Source organism: Bidens hawaiensis, unplaced genomic scaffold (assembly GCF_021521415.1).
Source record: "Bidens hawaiensis isolate Kalapana, Puna unplaced genomic scaffold, B.hawaiensis_p1.1 tig00006390_1, whole genome shotgun sequence".
Classification (NCBI taxonomy): domain Eukaryota; kingdom Viridiplantae; phylum Streptophyta; class Magnoliopsida; order Asterales; family Asteraceae; genus Bidens; species Bidens hawaiensis.
In genome coordinates this window covers 819,410-835,753 of record NW_027491431.1, presented here as the reverse complement: position 1 = coordinate 835,753, position 16,344 = coordinate 819,410, and the positions used below count along the sequence as shown (strand labels likewise).

The window sequence follows — 16,344 nt, the reverse complement described above, 5'->3', positions numbered from 1 at the left end:
TTCGAGTGTCTCAATTTACAACGCATTTTCAAAGATTAACATTAGTACAAAAGAAATATCTTGGGTTCGTAATGACTACCAATGCAAGTTGCAATTTTGCAATATGTTGTATATAGTTTCTACTTTAGCACAAGTCGCATTACGTCTTATAGATTTACAAAAAATAAAAGGTAGATGAAATAAATATATGCGTCAAACGTCTCAATGATGTAATTACTTGGAATAAAAATAAATAAATTAGAAAAAAATATATATATGAATAGAAAAATTCTTGAATAAAGAGATACAGAAGCCATCACACATGAACTATCACCTATAATTTACTATGAATTTCTCTCCTTTTCTGGGAAAAAAATGATTTTTTTAAGAAAGAAAATCAGCTGATGATACATTGCAGGATTCCACCATGTCCTTCATCTACAAAAAAAAAATCATTCTAAAAATCATGACATTATTAAGAAAACTAATCTACTCGTATACTTAGTATATAAGTCGATTCGGCCTATACTTTATCTTAAAAGAGTAAAACAAGAAACTAAATTAAAAAATGAAACCGACCAATCGAGCCAAAAGGGCCGGAAAGGGAAAAAATCGGGTTCTAGCGCAAACCTGTTCGGGTTCAGTCAAACGCAATCAGCATCGGTTTTTAGCCCAACCCTATTCTGGTTGAAACTGATAAGGAAAAGTTTGAAACTGGGTTATAACTGATTCGGTTCGGCTTTAACCTGTTTCAAACCGGATTCAACAGAGGGCTTCTCTACCCGATTACAACTCCACAGTTTGGGTCGGGCCCAAACAGGTACAGGTTCGGTCAAACCGGTCAACAACGGTTTTTGGCCAAACCAATTCAGGTTGAAATCGGTTTATAATGGGAAAACTATCAGTTTGGGTTTAAAACCAGGTTATGAACGGTTTGATTTTAAACTGGTTTCGGGTTCTCAACCAGATAACATCCCTGTGGTTCTGGGAGGGCCCAAACCAGATTTTCTCAAACCGGTTTCGGTTCCCAACGCGGTCTTTTCGTTCACTATCATGTTATTTAAAAGTTTTCACTAAAAGTTACTCTGTAAAAAGATGTTTTGGATTGACCCGCCCCGCCCGTTTTGTCACGTGTCAAGATAGTAATAGTTACCTGGTGCTAGGGTTCCCAAGGGTGAGCTCAAGATCATCAGAAATGCATTCTTCATGAATCCTCTCACCTTCCCATGGTTTCACCAAACCTTTCATATGACTCCCAAATGCAAACTCAGACGAAACCGCATCCGACATAGGAACATCCGCAGTCTGGTCAAACACAGCTGGGGAGCACGTCCCACTTTGACCCGGGGTCCACATCCTCGACCCATTACCAGAAATCCCTTCCTTAAACCCAAATGGGTTCGATGCCACAAGACTAAAAGTAGGTGACGAAGGCCTGTCTTGGGGCGTTTGGACCCCGGATAACCATCCTGACCCGGTTGGTGTTTGGTGGCCCGGACTTTGAGGGGTTGAGGATGGTAAGAACAATGGGTAGTGTTGCAGGGTCATTCGTGGTGTTTGACACGTGGGTGAGGCTAATGGTGGTGTGACCGGGGCACTTATTGAACCACCGGGTATGTAAATATGATGCGCAAAGTTGGATGAAGGATTCGAACCAGATGAAAGATTTTTGAGCCATGGGATAAGAGAATTAGGGTCCGGGTTGCCATTAGTGGTATAGAGAGATGAGATGGAGCTCGGGTTTAAACTGGCTGATGCAGATCCACATGTAACCTCCACACGCGTTATGGGTTTGCAACCCTGCACAGGTATAAAAAGTTAAACGAAGACATTAGAAAAAAAGGTGATCATGTTAAATATATAATAGTTCCAATGTTAATGAAGATGTTAGTAATGTGTTGTCTAAGGCCAAAGCGCAATCACTAATATCATATAGAACAGTTTTTTGAGAAAACACAGCAAGTATCAAAAGCTAGTGCACACAAAAGATTTTAGGAAAGAAATTAGGTGTAGCATAATCAAGATAAGATGGTTTAGTTTGTAGTGAAATCTTGAAAACTAGCTTATCATGAATTAATATATTTTGGATACTAAAATTAATTTAAAAAAGAAGTAGCAACCAGACACCTAAGTAACATTCCAAGTGTTTAAACTGGTTGATAATTGAATAGTAGGATAACAACATAGCATGAATTGGAATAATAATAATAATAATAATAATAATAGTGTATCTAACATCCGAGCAATGTAAATCCCACAAATAGAAGCAAGAAACAATTGGCGGGGGTCAATGCTTTGAAGACATTAGAAATTAAAAGACAAACAAATTAGTTGAGGGGGGATAAAAAGAAAGCTAGTCTCCATCGTTGACGGTCATCACTAAATTACATACAGCAACCACGTTAACACCGACAAATCTCCAGATCCACCAAAGACCAGTCAACTCTCCCTTCATTCTTCGTATTCGTATAGACTAAAACCTAAATAAATATAATCCTATGGATGGATGATTATCCAGATCAGATCGAGACGCATCTTCATCATCATGGTTGGAAGATAAGATGAGAGTAATTACCTTACGATAGGTGGTGCCGTCTTCCTCTACGATCCAGCCAGCCTCGTTACAGAGGGCTTTCAAGACCTCGTTGTTGTCACAGTGCTTAGGGAGCTTGTAGTTTCCATAAACCCTGAGGCCGGCGAATATCTTAGCGGCGATTGCACGCCGTCGTCTCTCTCTACGCTTGTTGTTCTCTCGCTCCTTCCAAGTCGGCAGCCTGGTCCCCGAAGTCATATATATAACTGAGGAACGAAATTATTATTATTATTATTATTATGAGAAGTCGCCGGCGAGCAAGTGTGGGTTGTGATAGAAGAAAGAAAGAAAGAAAGAAAGAAAGTAATAATAAGATGTAGTTAAACTTAAAGGAGTCTGTGGTTGCCCATGTGGTTAACCTAATAAATTACGGAAATGCCACTTGTGTTTAATATGGGACTTTCTGAAAATGCGGGTAGTGCACGTGTTTTGCCTTTTAAAAGCGAGGGTGGAATGGGATGCTTTTCAAAGTGTTTTTTTTTTTTTTTTTTACTTTAAAACTAAAATAAATAGAATGTTTCCATAATAGCTTGGTGAAAATATTTGGCTCATTGTTATGAGAATTCATCATAAGGCAAATAGTTAGTTACAAAGAAAAGAAGATCGATTGCTTGTGAAGCGTGAATGGTTGATTGATGGTGTGTGGTTACTTTATATCAAAAATTTTGAACCATTTTGAATAAGAAATACTTCTTTTCTCTTTGGTGTGGCTAATACTTTCGATGTTATCAAGATTTTTGACGTTACCCATAATTTCATTCTTGGTATATTGGGGTACTTCTAGACTCGAAGCATGTGCTTCTTGTTCTGGGCTATGATTCTAGGTTTCCTCTTCTTGACTGTATGGGTTATTTTCTTATATGCGGTCTTGTTGATTGTGAACCATAAACAGCATACTCTCGTTGTGGATTGTCATCCAAATTCCCATTGTGTTGTTCCTTTTCATCAATGTTTTTGCTTGCAAATGGATACCGATCATCTTCATCAATGGGTGGTTTTCAAATATTTGATGATTCATGGATTGTGACTTTATTGCCACAAATGGAAATTCCTCTTACTGAAAATGAACATCACGATACTTGACAAATTTCCCATGATCAACATCATAGATTTATATATCTTCGACTCTTCATGAATTAAGGATACCCTATAAAAACCCTAGGCCTCCCTTTACCGGGAATTTGTCTTCACTTGCCTTTGTGCTCTAGTAATAAACCAAGCACCCTAAAGTTTCATGTTTTGTAATCTACTTGTTTCCCATAGACCATCTCGTATGGTGTTTTATTCTTGATAACTTTTGTTGGTAAGCAGTTTATGATGTATGTGGCGGTTTGCATATATTCTTTCCAAAATTTTCTTGTTAAACTTCCTTGAAACATAAATGAACAAGCTGTTTCAATTTCAAGGAGATATTGGTTTTTTCGTTCAACCAGTCTATTTTGGTCCGAAGCGTGCGGACATGTGGTTTCTAATAAAATTTCCTTTTGGGAGTCGAAGCCCATTATTTGGTTCGAGATGAATTTGCCACCATTATCGCAACGTAACCTTTTAATTCATCTCTAGACATGCGTCTGCTTCTTTGAGCGTCTAGAGTTTGTGTTTTAATAAACCCCTGTGTTGGTAACATATAAAATATTTATATTAGAGGAAATAATTTTGTTTTCTTTATTGATTTTAAATTGTGATGGAAATCAATTAAATAAATGTAAATCTTCGTTTTATTTGGTGTTATGTTTTGATGGAAATTATCTGGTGGTATAAAGATGGGGCAACTTCATAGAATAGTAATCAACTTTCAAAAGTGTTCCAATTAGGTCACTTAACTTTAAAAAGTGTTCAAATTAGGTTACTCAACTTTCGTGTTTGATTAAATTAAAATTTTAACATGTTTTTTTAGCCAATTTCTTTTCTGTTTCATATAGTAAATCTTTTTATCTTTTTTTTTTAAGTTGACGTTGAGTGGCGACGTGAATTTTATTTTTAAATTTTAATATAATTAACGTTTTTTTAAAATTTTTAAATTTAACTACATATATTGCAAATTCCGACACCCACATCTTATTATCCATTTATTTCTTGACGTACACAAAAATCGGTGAGACTTGATTTGAAGATTTAGTGACCCGATTTAGGAAAAATATGCATCAGTGACCTAATTGTAACACTTTTGAAAGTTAGTTACTATTCTATAAGATTTTCCCAAACAAGTTTTGACTTCTTTAACAAAGAGAAAACATTATAAAGAGAGAAAAGGAAAGAAAATATATCTCCATTGTTCTCCAATAGTGATACAAAATTCAACATGAACTACCTTGAACTGAATAGTGAATACAATCTTAGTTTCAGCTCGTATTGAAGTTTACTCTCCAAACCAACTCGCCTATATTATAGCAAGTTTGATCCCGACTCAAGTTCGTGTCGGACTTAAGTCGTTTGTTCGGTCTTGATGTAAGGAAAATCCCTATGACCAACCTAGCTAGAATCTCTTATTTTTTGTCACAGATTGAACTTGAACAAAACCTCTCCCTCTATTCTAAATGACGTCTTTGCATGTCACCTCAACCACTTGACTGGAGAATGGGGATTATTGACACCTAAGTGTATTTGTTCATTAGGAAAATTTTTTTATGGTTAGTTATTAAATTGTTAAGAGCTATGTAATATGTATTTTGTCAAACACCATAGAGAAAACTAGAAAGGGTACACATGTAAGCTTAAAAACACTCTGGATGAAAAGGGCGGGGACAAATAAGATCATCCACCCACGTGATGACGAAGATTAAGACAATAACATGCACGTGCATCTCAAGTGTGATAACGCGTTTAGTCCCTTTTTTCAATTTTTTATTATAATTTGACGTTTTTAATTTATTTTAGAAACGATTAAGTATTATAACTAACAACTATAATTTAATGTTCTTTTTAGGGGTGTTTTTCGGGTTTTTAATCAAGTTTCAGATTATTCGGGTCGGGTGGGATTTTTGTTATATGAATCCTACACGTTTATCGACTCATATATGTTTCTGCTTAATCAGCCGTTTCGTATTTGTAAGGCCCCGAACCCGGTGACCCTACTTTAGCGTCGGATTTACTCATAAACACAGTTCTTCAAATCAGAGTTTATTAAAACATTTCGCGGAATATAAAACATCAATCATTTGTTACAAAACATTAAATCTTTTCTTTGATACCATAACACAAAACTTTATACTTAAAACATCTTTACTTCTTTCTTCAGATGCCAGCCGTTCAATCCATGCCGTGTGTCATCCTCATGCTAACTTTATAATCAGCTCACATGCGTGCATACTAAAAGTCAGCTACGCTGAGTGAGTTCTAGTAAATCGAACGCCATACAATACATACACATACATACATATCCGTAGATACATATCCATACTTCACTAGTTACCCTTCTGTTCTACATACATACTTGCTACCATACATACATACATATCTACAATCACTAACCTCAGTCTGCCGAGAGTACGTTCATAGTTCACCGTCTATACCTATACTCAAGGTCGTGAACACGTACAAGGTTCGCAGTCCTTACCTATGTTCACCATTTATGGTACGTACAAGGATCGCGGTCCTTCCCTATACCATAGTACATCCACAACACGTACAAGGTTCACAGTCCTTCCCTATGTTGCAACCTAATTCATAGCACGTACGAGGTTCGCAGTCCTCCCCTATGCTACAAAATCAGCACGTATAAGGTTCACAGTCCTTTCCTATGCTGAAATACATCCACAACACGTACAAGGTTCGCAGTCCTTCCCTATGTTGCAACCTAATTCATAGCACGTACGAGGTTCGCAGTCCTCCCCTATGCTACAAATACAGCACGTATAAGGTTCACAGTCCTTTCCTATGCTGACGCCTATCTACATTACGTATAAGGTTCACAGTCCTTATCTACGTTTACATATATCATCTACTTCACGTATAAGGCTCGCAGTCCTTAACTACGCCATCACTAACCGAGTCTATGTCCGACAGAAGCTAGAGGGATTTGCCATCCTAGCTTACTATGTCGAACGTAGAACTCACATGCCATTCGTGTACCTATATACACATACTTACATTATAACATAAGAACACTCTAGGCATTCCTTACCTCATTCACTTAACAACCATACCCCTTGACGTTACGTGCAATATCCGAAGATCGTTCACGCCCCGACAAGTATTCATTTGAAATATTCATACATCTTTGATATATAATATTCGTACATTTATTTTTAACCTGACAGTACGCGCAATATTCGAAGATCGTTCGCGTACCGACAAACAATCATTCATATCTATCACACATATCACATATGACATACACTTATCACTTAGGATAAATGTATTAACAACACATCGAGTATGCACACAGCCCCGAAAACATAACAAGGAATGGGGCTAGAAACTCACATGAACACGGTTACGTTCACCGTTAATCGTAATCCCTTTCTTCAGCTGTGCACGGCTGACTGTATAACAAGTACACGTATCAAACAACTATCACTACTCATATCATCTTTCCAGTCTTAACTACTACCCACAACGAACGGGGGTCCGGGGGCAGCGCCCCTGGCAGCGGGGTCTAGGGGCAGCAGCCCCTAGCAGAGTCCAAGGGGCAGAGCCCCTGGCTGGGGTCGAGCTGCCAGGTCAGCTTGGAAAAATTTTATTTACATTAACTGTCTTAACACATTTTCCATTAGGTTTTTAATTTATTTTCTAAGCGAACTTAACTTTAGGCGAAGTTAAACCTTAGGCGAACTTAGCTTTAGGCGAAGTTAAACCTCAGGCGAACTTGGCTTTAGGCGAAGTTAAACCTTAGGCGAACTTGGCTTCAGGCGAAGTTATCATCAGGCGAACTTAACTTTACAGCGAAGTTGCCATCAGGCGAACTTAGCTTGCAGGCGAAGTTCATCAGGCGAACTTAGCTTGCAGGCGAAGTTCGTCGCGTTGAAGGCGAAGTTGCCCAGATGAAGGCGAAGTTGCCCAGATGAAGGCGAAGTTGCCCAGACAGCCGCTGTTCGGTTTCTTTCCAGCATTTTGAGCGATTTTAACACCCTTGCTATGGTTCAATCTCACCCACTACGCTTCCCGACCATTTTCGGTCGCTTATACACTAAAAAAGCTTGGATATTTAAACTTCAAAGATCAAGAATCATACCTTTGAGCTTGTTGGATCTCGTTAACCTGCTAGCACACTAATCTTTTTCTCTTGGACCTGCCCGATTCTTCCCTTGGCTCGGCCCGGTTCCGGCGAAGTTAGTGTGTGGTGTGTGTGTTAGGGAGTTTGGTGAAAAATGAGAGATATTTTGGGTTTAGGGGATATTTATATCCCTGAAATCCCATGGACCTAAGGCCCATTCTCATTTAACCCATCTCTATTAATCCAAGTCCAAAACCCACATCCATTACCCGACACTAGCCCGACCCATACCAACTCCTATTCTTTTATTTATTTCCTGATAACCCGAGTAAACTTTCCCTCTATTATTAAGTAATATAATTAATATTATCTTGAAATTTCGGGATGTTACAGTATTGCTCGGTTTCGGGTTGGGTTTATTAGGGTCGAGTTAAGTGTTATTTTGGTTAAAACGACACCCCTAGTTCTTTTATTGTTTATTTAATAGCTAGTTTGAGTCCCTGATTATAAGAGTTTACTTAGGTTTTTGTCTTTAATCGTTTTGTTATTTTATATTTTGTAATGATTTGTTTTGTTTTTTAACATAGTTTTGTTTTGATTTATTACGTATATATTACTTTATTGCGTTTATTATATTTTTTAACGTTTGAGCTCTTTTATTGAGATGCATAGATTTTTAGATTTTAAACAAACAAACATGAACACCAATATTTGTCTTATGAAAAATTGTAACATCCGTCTTCCTAGAAAATAATAATAAAACAATTTTATTATTATGTGTTAATAAATAAATAATAAGTTGAATAGTGGACTTAGAAATAAAAACATGGACTTATGAGTAGTTCTGGGCTTAAGTTCAAATAGGTTTTGCCTATAAAAGCACCTTAAACCATAAAACCCTACAAACTCATCATTCATCTTTTGCCTACACATACTAAACACACACACACACACACACACACACACATTCCATTCTCCATCTAAAGCCGGGTCTAGAAACAAAGATGAACAATCAAGTACCATATAGTATTCGTGTGTCATGCATTTAAAAGAAAGATCAAGATCAAACACGTGTCAAGATCCAGATCTGAACTGACCTCAAATAAATCTGAACCAACCTCAGAAAGGTATGTTTTAGCTAAAAATGCTATATATTTGAGGTTTGGATTGCCATTAAAATTGGTAGGGTGTTAATCGGGATATAATGAGTGTTACAGCTGCAAACTTTATCATAAATGAGCTAAGTGGTTTGGTTCGAGTTAAACGAGTAAAGTTCGATTCGTAAAAAGGGTGAGTAAAAAGAAGTCTGTTATACATGAAATTTATTATGGCACTAGATCGCGATGAAACACTCAATAAAGCTCAAGTTTTACGTTAAAAGAGTTTAGAAAAAATGCGAATGCGAAATGGGAATACTATTTGCAAATGAGAATACTAGTTTGCAAATGGGAATGCTATTTGCAAATGAGAATACTAAGTTGCAAATAGAAATGCTAATATGCAAATGGGGATACTAATTTGCAAATGGGGATACTAAGTTGCAAATGTGACTATTTCCAAATTGGAATACTAAGTTGCAAATGTGAATACTAATTTGTAAATGGGGATACTCAGTTGCAAATGGAAATACTAGTTTGTAAATGGGAATGCTATGTTGCAAATAGGAATAATAAGTTGCAAATGAGAATACTAATTTGTAAATGAAATACACATTGCAAATGAACTTTAGGAATACTCAATGCTAGATATGTAACCATCATAGATAGCTCAGTTAAAACTAGTAAGTGTTAATAACATTAACTAAGTTAATGGGGTTTTAAACCCGTTAGCGTAGCTAAATTAATTAGGTGTCATTAAATGGTATAATCATTAATTAACAACTAGTTGTTTAACAGTTAGTCGTGCACAGTTGAGAAAGGGAATTACTATTAATTCAGAACACATTAAGAACCAGGTGAGTTCTAGCCCCCTTTTTGCCTTTAAGCGTTTTTGGGGCTGTATGCATACTCAAGAAAGAAGATGAATGTGACATGTTTTATATGAGAAAGTAAACGGGTAAAATAATAAATATACTTAACTCTTTTATATGAAGTGTATGAAGAATGTGAGAAAGTCATGATGTGGACATCAGGGGGGGTCATTGTACCTTATACATGTCCACATCATGAATGCTCGTGGGCAGTATGCGAGTGCTTATACGATAGACATGTGTTCCTTCCTTGGATAGTAAGAATGATAGTTGATGCGTTGTTGCTTCGGTAATAATAATGTATGTTTCTTATATGGTTATGTAATAAGTGTTCCTTAAATGGTTATGTTTTTACTATTCTTTCTAGATACAAGTTAACATTACATGATTAGACACTAAGGTTCCTTTTACGGATACGAGTAGGAGTTCCTTTTATGGATATGAGTAGATGTTCCTTTTATGGATAAGAATAGATGGATCGGTTATGAGCAGGAATAGACGGCTCGGTTATGAGCACGAATAGACGACTCAATTATAAGCAGGAATGGATGGCTCGGTTATGAGAAATAATGCGTGGCCTGGTTATGAGAAAGAATAGGTGGCTTGGTTATGAGCAGGAATAGACTGCTCAGTTATGAGCAGGAATAAACGGCTCAATTATGAGCAAGAATAGGTGGCCCGGTTATGAGCAGGAATAGACGGCTCAGTTATGAGCACGAACAGATGGCTCGGTTATGAGAAAGAATAGTTATGGATTTATTGATAAACCGACATAGATTCAAGTACAGAATGAATGAGTAATTACAAGTTATGTATGAATGTTCAAAAGATGTTATTGATTGATAAACCGACATAGAAACAAGTAAAGAATGAACGAGTAATTATAAGTTATGTATGAATGTTCGAAAGATGTGATTTATTTATAAATCATATTTTATGAAAAAACGCAAACGTTAGAACTCACTCAGCGTTTAGCTAACTTTTAGTATGCACGCGGATAGCCTACGTATGTATTATAATTTAAATAGGCGTCCTTTATGTTTGAGCATTTTTTCAATAGACGTCATTTAGCAAAAGTAATGGCAGAAAACATACATTATGTTTCAAATCCCTATTATGTTACGTTCTTTGGCACTAACCCCGTTAATTTTTCTCGTTAAATCCAGCCATGTGCATAGCACATGATGGTAGTTTTGTAATTTCTTATATTTATTTAATAATTAAAACTAAAATAAAAAAAACATCTTTTAACAAAATAATAATAATAATAATAACCTCTCTCACTGTCTCATTCATCTACCATCCATCACCACTCACCCTATCTTACTTCTCTCTCTATGATATCCACCACCACCACCACCTCCCGTCGCCACCACCTGCAACACCATCACAGCCGCCTAGCACACCACCAGTCACCACTACCATACTTTTCTAGACAAATCCCACACAGCCGACCACCTTACCTTCTTCACCAAATACAAAAGGTTCAATTAGGTTTTTCAGGGGATGAAATTAAGGAGAGGGTTGCGTATTTTGAAATCCTATATCCCTAAAATTAGGGGTTTTGCAAGCTACGCCTCTACCTGCAACAACCGTCAGCTCCGCCTCCGCCTGCAACCACCCCGGCTCCGCCTCCCTTTGCAACCACAACAACCTCCGCATCCTCCAGCAACCACCATCGGCTCCGCCTCAACCTACAACTACGTCAGCTACCATCGATTTAAAATAGGGTTTCAATTGTGGTGGAGTTTGGTTTGTTCTAACATAGATCTAGTGGGTGCGGTGGTGCACCGGAGGAGTTGAGAATGAGAATGGGGATGTAGATTAGTGATAAAAAGAGTTTTATATTTACTTATTCAAATACCAAAATTTTAAGCTAATTATAGAAATAACCCCTCAAGAGGTAAAATGGCTAAGTTGCCCTCACATGAGGCACATATGACTGGATTTAACGAGAAAAATTAATGAGGTTAGTGCCAAATGACGTAACATGATAGGGATTTGAAACATAATGTATGTTTTCTGCCATTACTTTTGCTAAAGGACGTCTATTGAAAAAACGTTTAAACATAAATGACGTCTTTTGTTATCTTGTCATATTTTATTCAAAAGTCAAATTAGTGTGAGAAGTGAATGATTTTAATTTTTTAAGAGTTTTTTTTTGTACGGCTACAAATCTTTCTCATCATTCTCATTTTTATCTCTATTTGTAGAATAACTTGACCCTTACTAATAATACATTTTAGTTGAATTAAATATAAAAAGATAAAGAAAAAAATGAAAAAATTTGATTGGTTTGATCTTTTATATAATAGCAATATATGCACACGTGAACATATACCTCATAAATAAATTATTATTTGTTTTCATGTGCCATAGTTTTGTGAGTTGAATCTACATTTTCCTTCTTATTTTATTTCACATTTAATTTCTTTGTAAATATATATAATTAGATCAGAGTCCGTGTTCCACTCGGATGAAAAATATAATAAAAATAAAAAATTATTATATGTAATACACTAATACGTAAATTCAATTGTTTCATATAATAATTTTTATTTATGATTTTTTTCTATTAAGTTTTTGATATATTATGCACTATAAATTTAAGTTGAAAACCAAATCTTGATGTTTGATTTATTTAAAATAAAATATTCATACTGAAATTATTATATTAAATATTGTGTGTATAAAAATGATATTTATAATGAAATGTTGTCACACATTTAAAAACTAAATTTACAATGACTAAGGTTTTGTTGTAAAAGGAAATAAATAAAAATATATTACATTTTAAAATAAAAAGAGAAATGATGAACAATCCTAATGGTTGAGTTAAAGAGATATGAAAAGAGAATGTGATATTGTGAATTATGGAAATATTAACAATTAAATACAATTTTAGTTTTATACTTGAAGAGAAATCACATTTATATATGTTAAGTTAAGAAATCAAACACAATTAACATTTTAGTAAAGTTGGTAAGAACATTGGTTTGAAACATGAGGTTTTAGGTTCGAAACCCGTATCACACAATGATTTATTTTCAAAATTTTATAAAGTCTTACGGGTCATAGGCTATAATAGGGAAACGGGTCATGAGTCATAATATAATAGGAAATAGTGATATGACATCTACTTGTCATTCTATGTGGAATGTCTAATTGAATATCATGTGGACAACTTGTGTTGCTTTAATAGTATAGTTAGATTAGATTTATAATTATAATTTATGAAATTAAAGAAATATTCTTTATTCAACCTATGTTTGTATTTAACGACTGCTATAAGTTATTTTATCGAGTCAATGTTTCACCAGCTCATCGCTGACGTATTTTTCCCAACCCTTTGCAGGTAATTAAGTGCGGGTAGCTATAGACAAGGATTAAGAGTCACAGTGACAGATGATCGCGATGCAAGATGGCTCAATTTTAAATATAATCCTTGTAATACATAAAACAATATTTTTTTGTAACCGAATACTCGGGTGTTTAATTCCCAAGAAGTTTTCAATGTAAATTAATATTTTATAAAAGTCTTACGCTAAAATAAACCCACAACCCTTATATAATTACGAAGCAGGTACCAACTGGGTATCACACTCCTAGGCCCTTAAGTGGGGTGTGACAAATATATACTCGAGTAACACGACATGATTTTTCTTTTTTATATATGTTTGACGTTTCTTATTTGTCAAAACTTGTTAATGACAATTATTTTTATAATCCATTAATCACATAACCTCTTCAATACATTGTTTAATCAATAAAATCAGACAAATCACACTTTGTATCGATCATGTGGCCTTCAACAAGTTATCGTAGAAACCAAAAAAAAGAAGATTCAAATATGATCTCTCCAGTTAAGTGAAATCACACTTACCATTGCACTACCTATTTAGGGTTATCAAAATTTTAACATTTAGATCATCCACCAAAGTAATACATCTTTTTTTTTTTTTTTTTTTTTTGAATGTTCAAGCTTTCCTTCTACTATTTACATTATACCACCAATGCCAGGAATCGAACCCTGGACCTCTCACCCAAAGGCCAAAGCCTTTACCATCCCACCAAAATGGTGATGGCAAAAAAAGTTTCAAAAGACGACATTATATTTATAACAAGAGACAAGCAAAAAGCTGGAACTGAAAATAAAAAAAAAAACATAATGGCAAAAAGTAAACACATCAATTTGTAATGTGTTTAAAGACTAAGGTAATTATTGTGGTTTAGGCATATAACCATATTTATGTGGATGTTATTACAAATATTTCTACGTAAATCATAACCCCCCAAAAAAACTTCTCGAATCTAGTCAACCGCCCACCGAAGCCCATGCGTCACTCACTAAAATATTAAATATTTTCCACACAAATCTTTAAAAAGCCCACGGTAGTATAAAAATATGCAATATAAATACACAAAAGATGGTTCATTCTCCAACGTGATTCCTACATCCATCAAATCCTTGTCTTCTACAGTCCCATAATTGATCAACCACCCAAGTTCAAATTTTGGATTTTGGTTCTGTTTGTCTCTCACGCATTTAATCGAACACTTGGTGTGCAGACACTTGTTTTGCCTATTTTAAGGTAGTATTAAGTAGATTTTGTGCAGTATGATTGCTTCTGTTAAGTGGGTTTCTTTTGCTTTAAGCTTTCCTAAATTGGTTGCTGCTTTTTAACGATTCGAACTTTTGTGTGTCTCAGGCATTTCATCGAACACTTGGTGGGCTTAAGGAAATAAGTGTTGAAGCTTTGAAATATTATTATTATGAGTGATGCTCAAGGAAATGCGAATGGGCTCCCTCCGTTCATTGCGAAGACGTATGAAATGGTCAACGATCCGTTGACTGATCACATAGTGTCGTGGAGCTATAATAACCGGAGCTTTGTGGTTTGGAACCCGCCTGAGTTTTCCGGCGAGTTGCTTCCGAGATACTTCAAACATAATAATTTCTCAAGCTTTATTAGACAACTCAATACATATGTAAGTACAGTTATTAACTTATTATTAATGAATGTCTAATCTCTTATTTGCTTTCAAGGGTTTAAATTTTCTCTTGTTTTAAATTTGGATTTTTAAAAGTTTTAAAACTTGGATTTTAATAATTTATGCTATGATTTATTAATTGATAGTAAGGTTATCTAGATGTTTTGGGTTGAAATGGTTTAACCTAAACTTCAAACTTAACCGGCACATGAATAAAATTATGTAACCCAAACGCGACAGTGTTTGAATAATCAAACAAAAGATTGAAACTCAGTGTTTGAATTTTTGAAAACCGTCCTGATTTTGATTTTTCAGTTTTGCATTTGGGCTTAATTTTATAGGTAAAAAACACTCAAAAAGATGAATTTGGACCTAACTTTTTTTTTTTGTGTTAAATAATGATTAACTTCTCATTACACATTTAAGTCTTATTTATTTAGCCACACCATCTATAAACTTTTTATAAATTAGATAACATTTAGAAAATAAAAGTTATAATTCATAAATTTGATAAGAAACATTCAAATAAAACATTTTATTCCATACAAAACTGTGTTTTACTTTTGGGTTCGATTTTTTCATGTTCAGTGTACACCTAGAACCGAAACCAGACATGAATATCGGTCTGTGAAAACATTAAACCAAACTGTCGTTTTTTCGTTAGTTCGGTTTAGTTATGTCAGTTATTTTGATTATGAGTAAGTTGTTATGATTATTGTAGTTTGAACTATTAAAATCAATTGTTTTTGTCATTAATATTTGTTTATTGGGTTGTAATCTTTCAGGGTTTCCGAAAAAACGACCCCGAACAATGGGAATTTGTAAACGAATACTTCATACGAGGTAAACCACATCTTCTAAGAAACATCCAAAGAAAAAAACCTGTTCACAGTCACTCAATTCACAGCCTCCATATCAATGGACCTTCCTCATCTTCTCCATTATCCGAACCCGAAAGAGTCCAATACCGAACCAAAAGTTACCGTCTGCATTACGAGAAAAACGCCCTATCATTAACCCTCCAAACACACCAAGAAGAACAACAAGACATCGAGCAGGCCGCACACGAACTTACCCAACGCTTAAAGATCGCCGGGGCCCACCAAAAAGATATTTTACGTGCGTTCGATAATGTTCTTGGTAAACATGGGAGTGCCCGAAAGAGACGGTTTTTAGCTGAAATTAATAATCAAGTGAGTGGTTTTGATGATGTCGATGTCCTGATTGCTGAAACGTTAACTCTAGACGCACTTTTGGCGTTGGATTTGGAGTTGGTTGAGCGGTTGGAGTCGTCGGTTATGTTTTGGGAGGATCTAATAACCGAGTTTCGTGAAAAGTTGGATTACGAGTCGGGAATAAACGTTGAGACTGGGTACAAAGAATGTGAGGCTGCTACGAATTCGGTTAGTATGAACGAAAAAGAACGGGAAAGTGGGGACCGCGGGACCGTGTGTGCGAGTGGGAACGATGGGTTTTGGGAACAGTTTATGACCGAGAATCCGGGTGGTTCGACGAGTGAGGAACCGGACGGTTCGATGATGGATAATGATGGGTATGATCAATATAGGAGGTTTTGGTGGAATACGTGTTCAGTAAATAGCGTTGCTGAAAGAACTTGAAATCTTGATGTTTGTTAGACATTTAATTTGTTATTAA

General features: G+C 35.5%; 2 protein-coding genes across 3 annotated transcripts; one reads left to right on the top strand and one right to left on the bottom strand.

Annotated features, from left to right (window-relative positions):
• Positions 1 to 205: 205 nt before the first annotated feature.
• LOC143632430 (BES1/BZR1 homolog protein 4-like) lies at positions 206 to 2,772 on the bottom strand. Of its 2 annotated transcripts, XM_077100955.1 has the most exons (3): positions 2,555 to 2,772; positions 1,133 to 1,779; positions 206 to 417 (listed from the first exon to the last, which is right to left on the bottom strand). In XM_077100955.1, exons 1-3 carry the CDS (start codon positions 2,768 to 2,770, stop codon positions 414 to 416), a joined length of 867 nt encoding a protein of 288 aa, XP_076957070.1. In that variant the 5' UTR covers positions 2,771 to 2,772; the 3' UTR covers positions 206 to 413. The 2 variants fall into 2 exon arrangements, with proteins under 2 accessions (XP_076957070.1, XP_076957071.1); XM_077100956.1 differs by lacking the exon at positions 206 to 417 and having other exon boundaries at positions 1,129 to 1,779.
• An 11,682-nt stretch (positions 2,773 to 14,454) lies between these two features.
• LOC143632429 (heat stress transcription factor A-4c-like) lies at positions 14,455 to 16,344 on the top strand. Its single transcript, XM_077100954.1, has 2 exons — positions 14,455 to 14,685; positions 15,474 to 16,344. Exons 1-2 carry the CDS (start codon positions 14,470 to 14,472, stop codon positions 16,305 to 16,307), a joined length of 1,050 nt encoding a protein of 349 aa, XP_076957069.1. The 5' UTR covers positions 14,455 to 14,469; the 3' UTR covers positions 16,308 to 16,344.

Bases quoted from the DNA above. Each gene is read 5' to 3' on its own strand.
- LOC143632430 (XM_077100955.1), bottom strand. From the start codon at position 2,770: ATGACTTCGGGGACCAGGCTGCCGACTTGGAAGGAGCGAGAGAACAAC. The intron at 1,780-2,554 runs GTAATTACTCTC...ATACCTGTGCAG, and splicing joins ACGGCACCACCTATCGTAAG to GGTTGCAAACCCATAACGCG.
- LOC143632429 (XM_077100954.1), top strand. From the start codon at position 14,470: ATGAGTGATGCTCAAGGAAATGCGAATGGGCTCCCTCCGTTCATTGCG. The intron at 14,686-15,473 runs GTAAGTACAGTT...GTAATCTTTCAG, and splicing joins TTAGACAACTCAATACATAT to GGTTTCCGAAAAAACGACCC.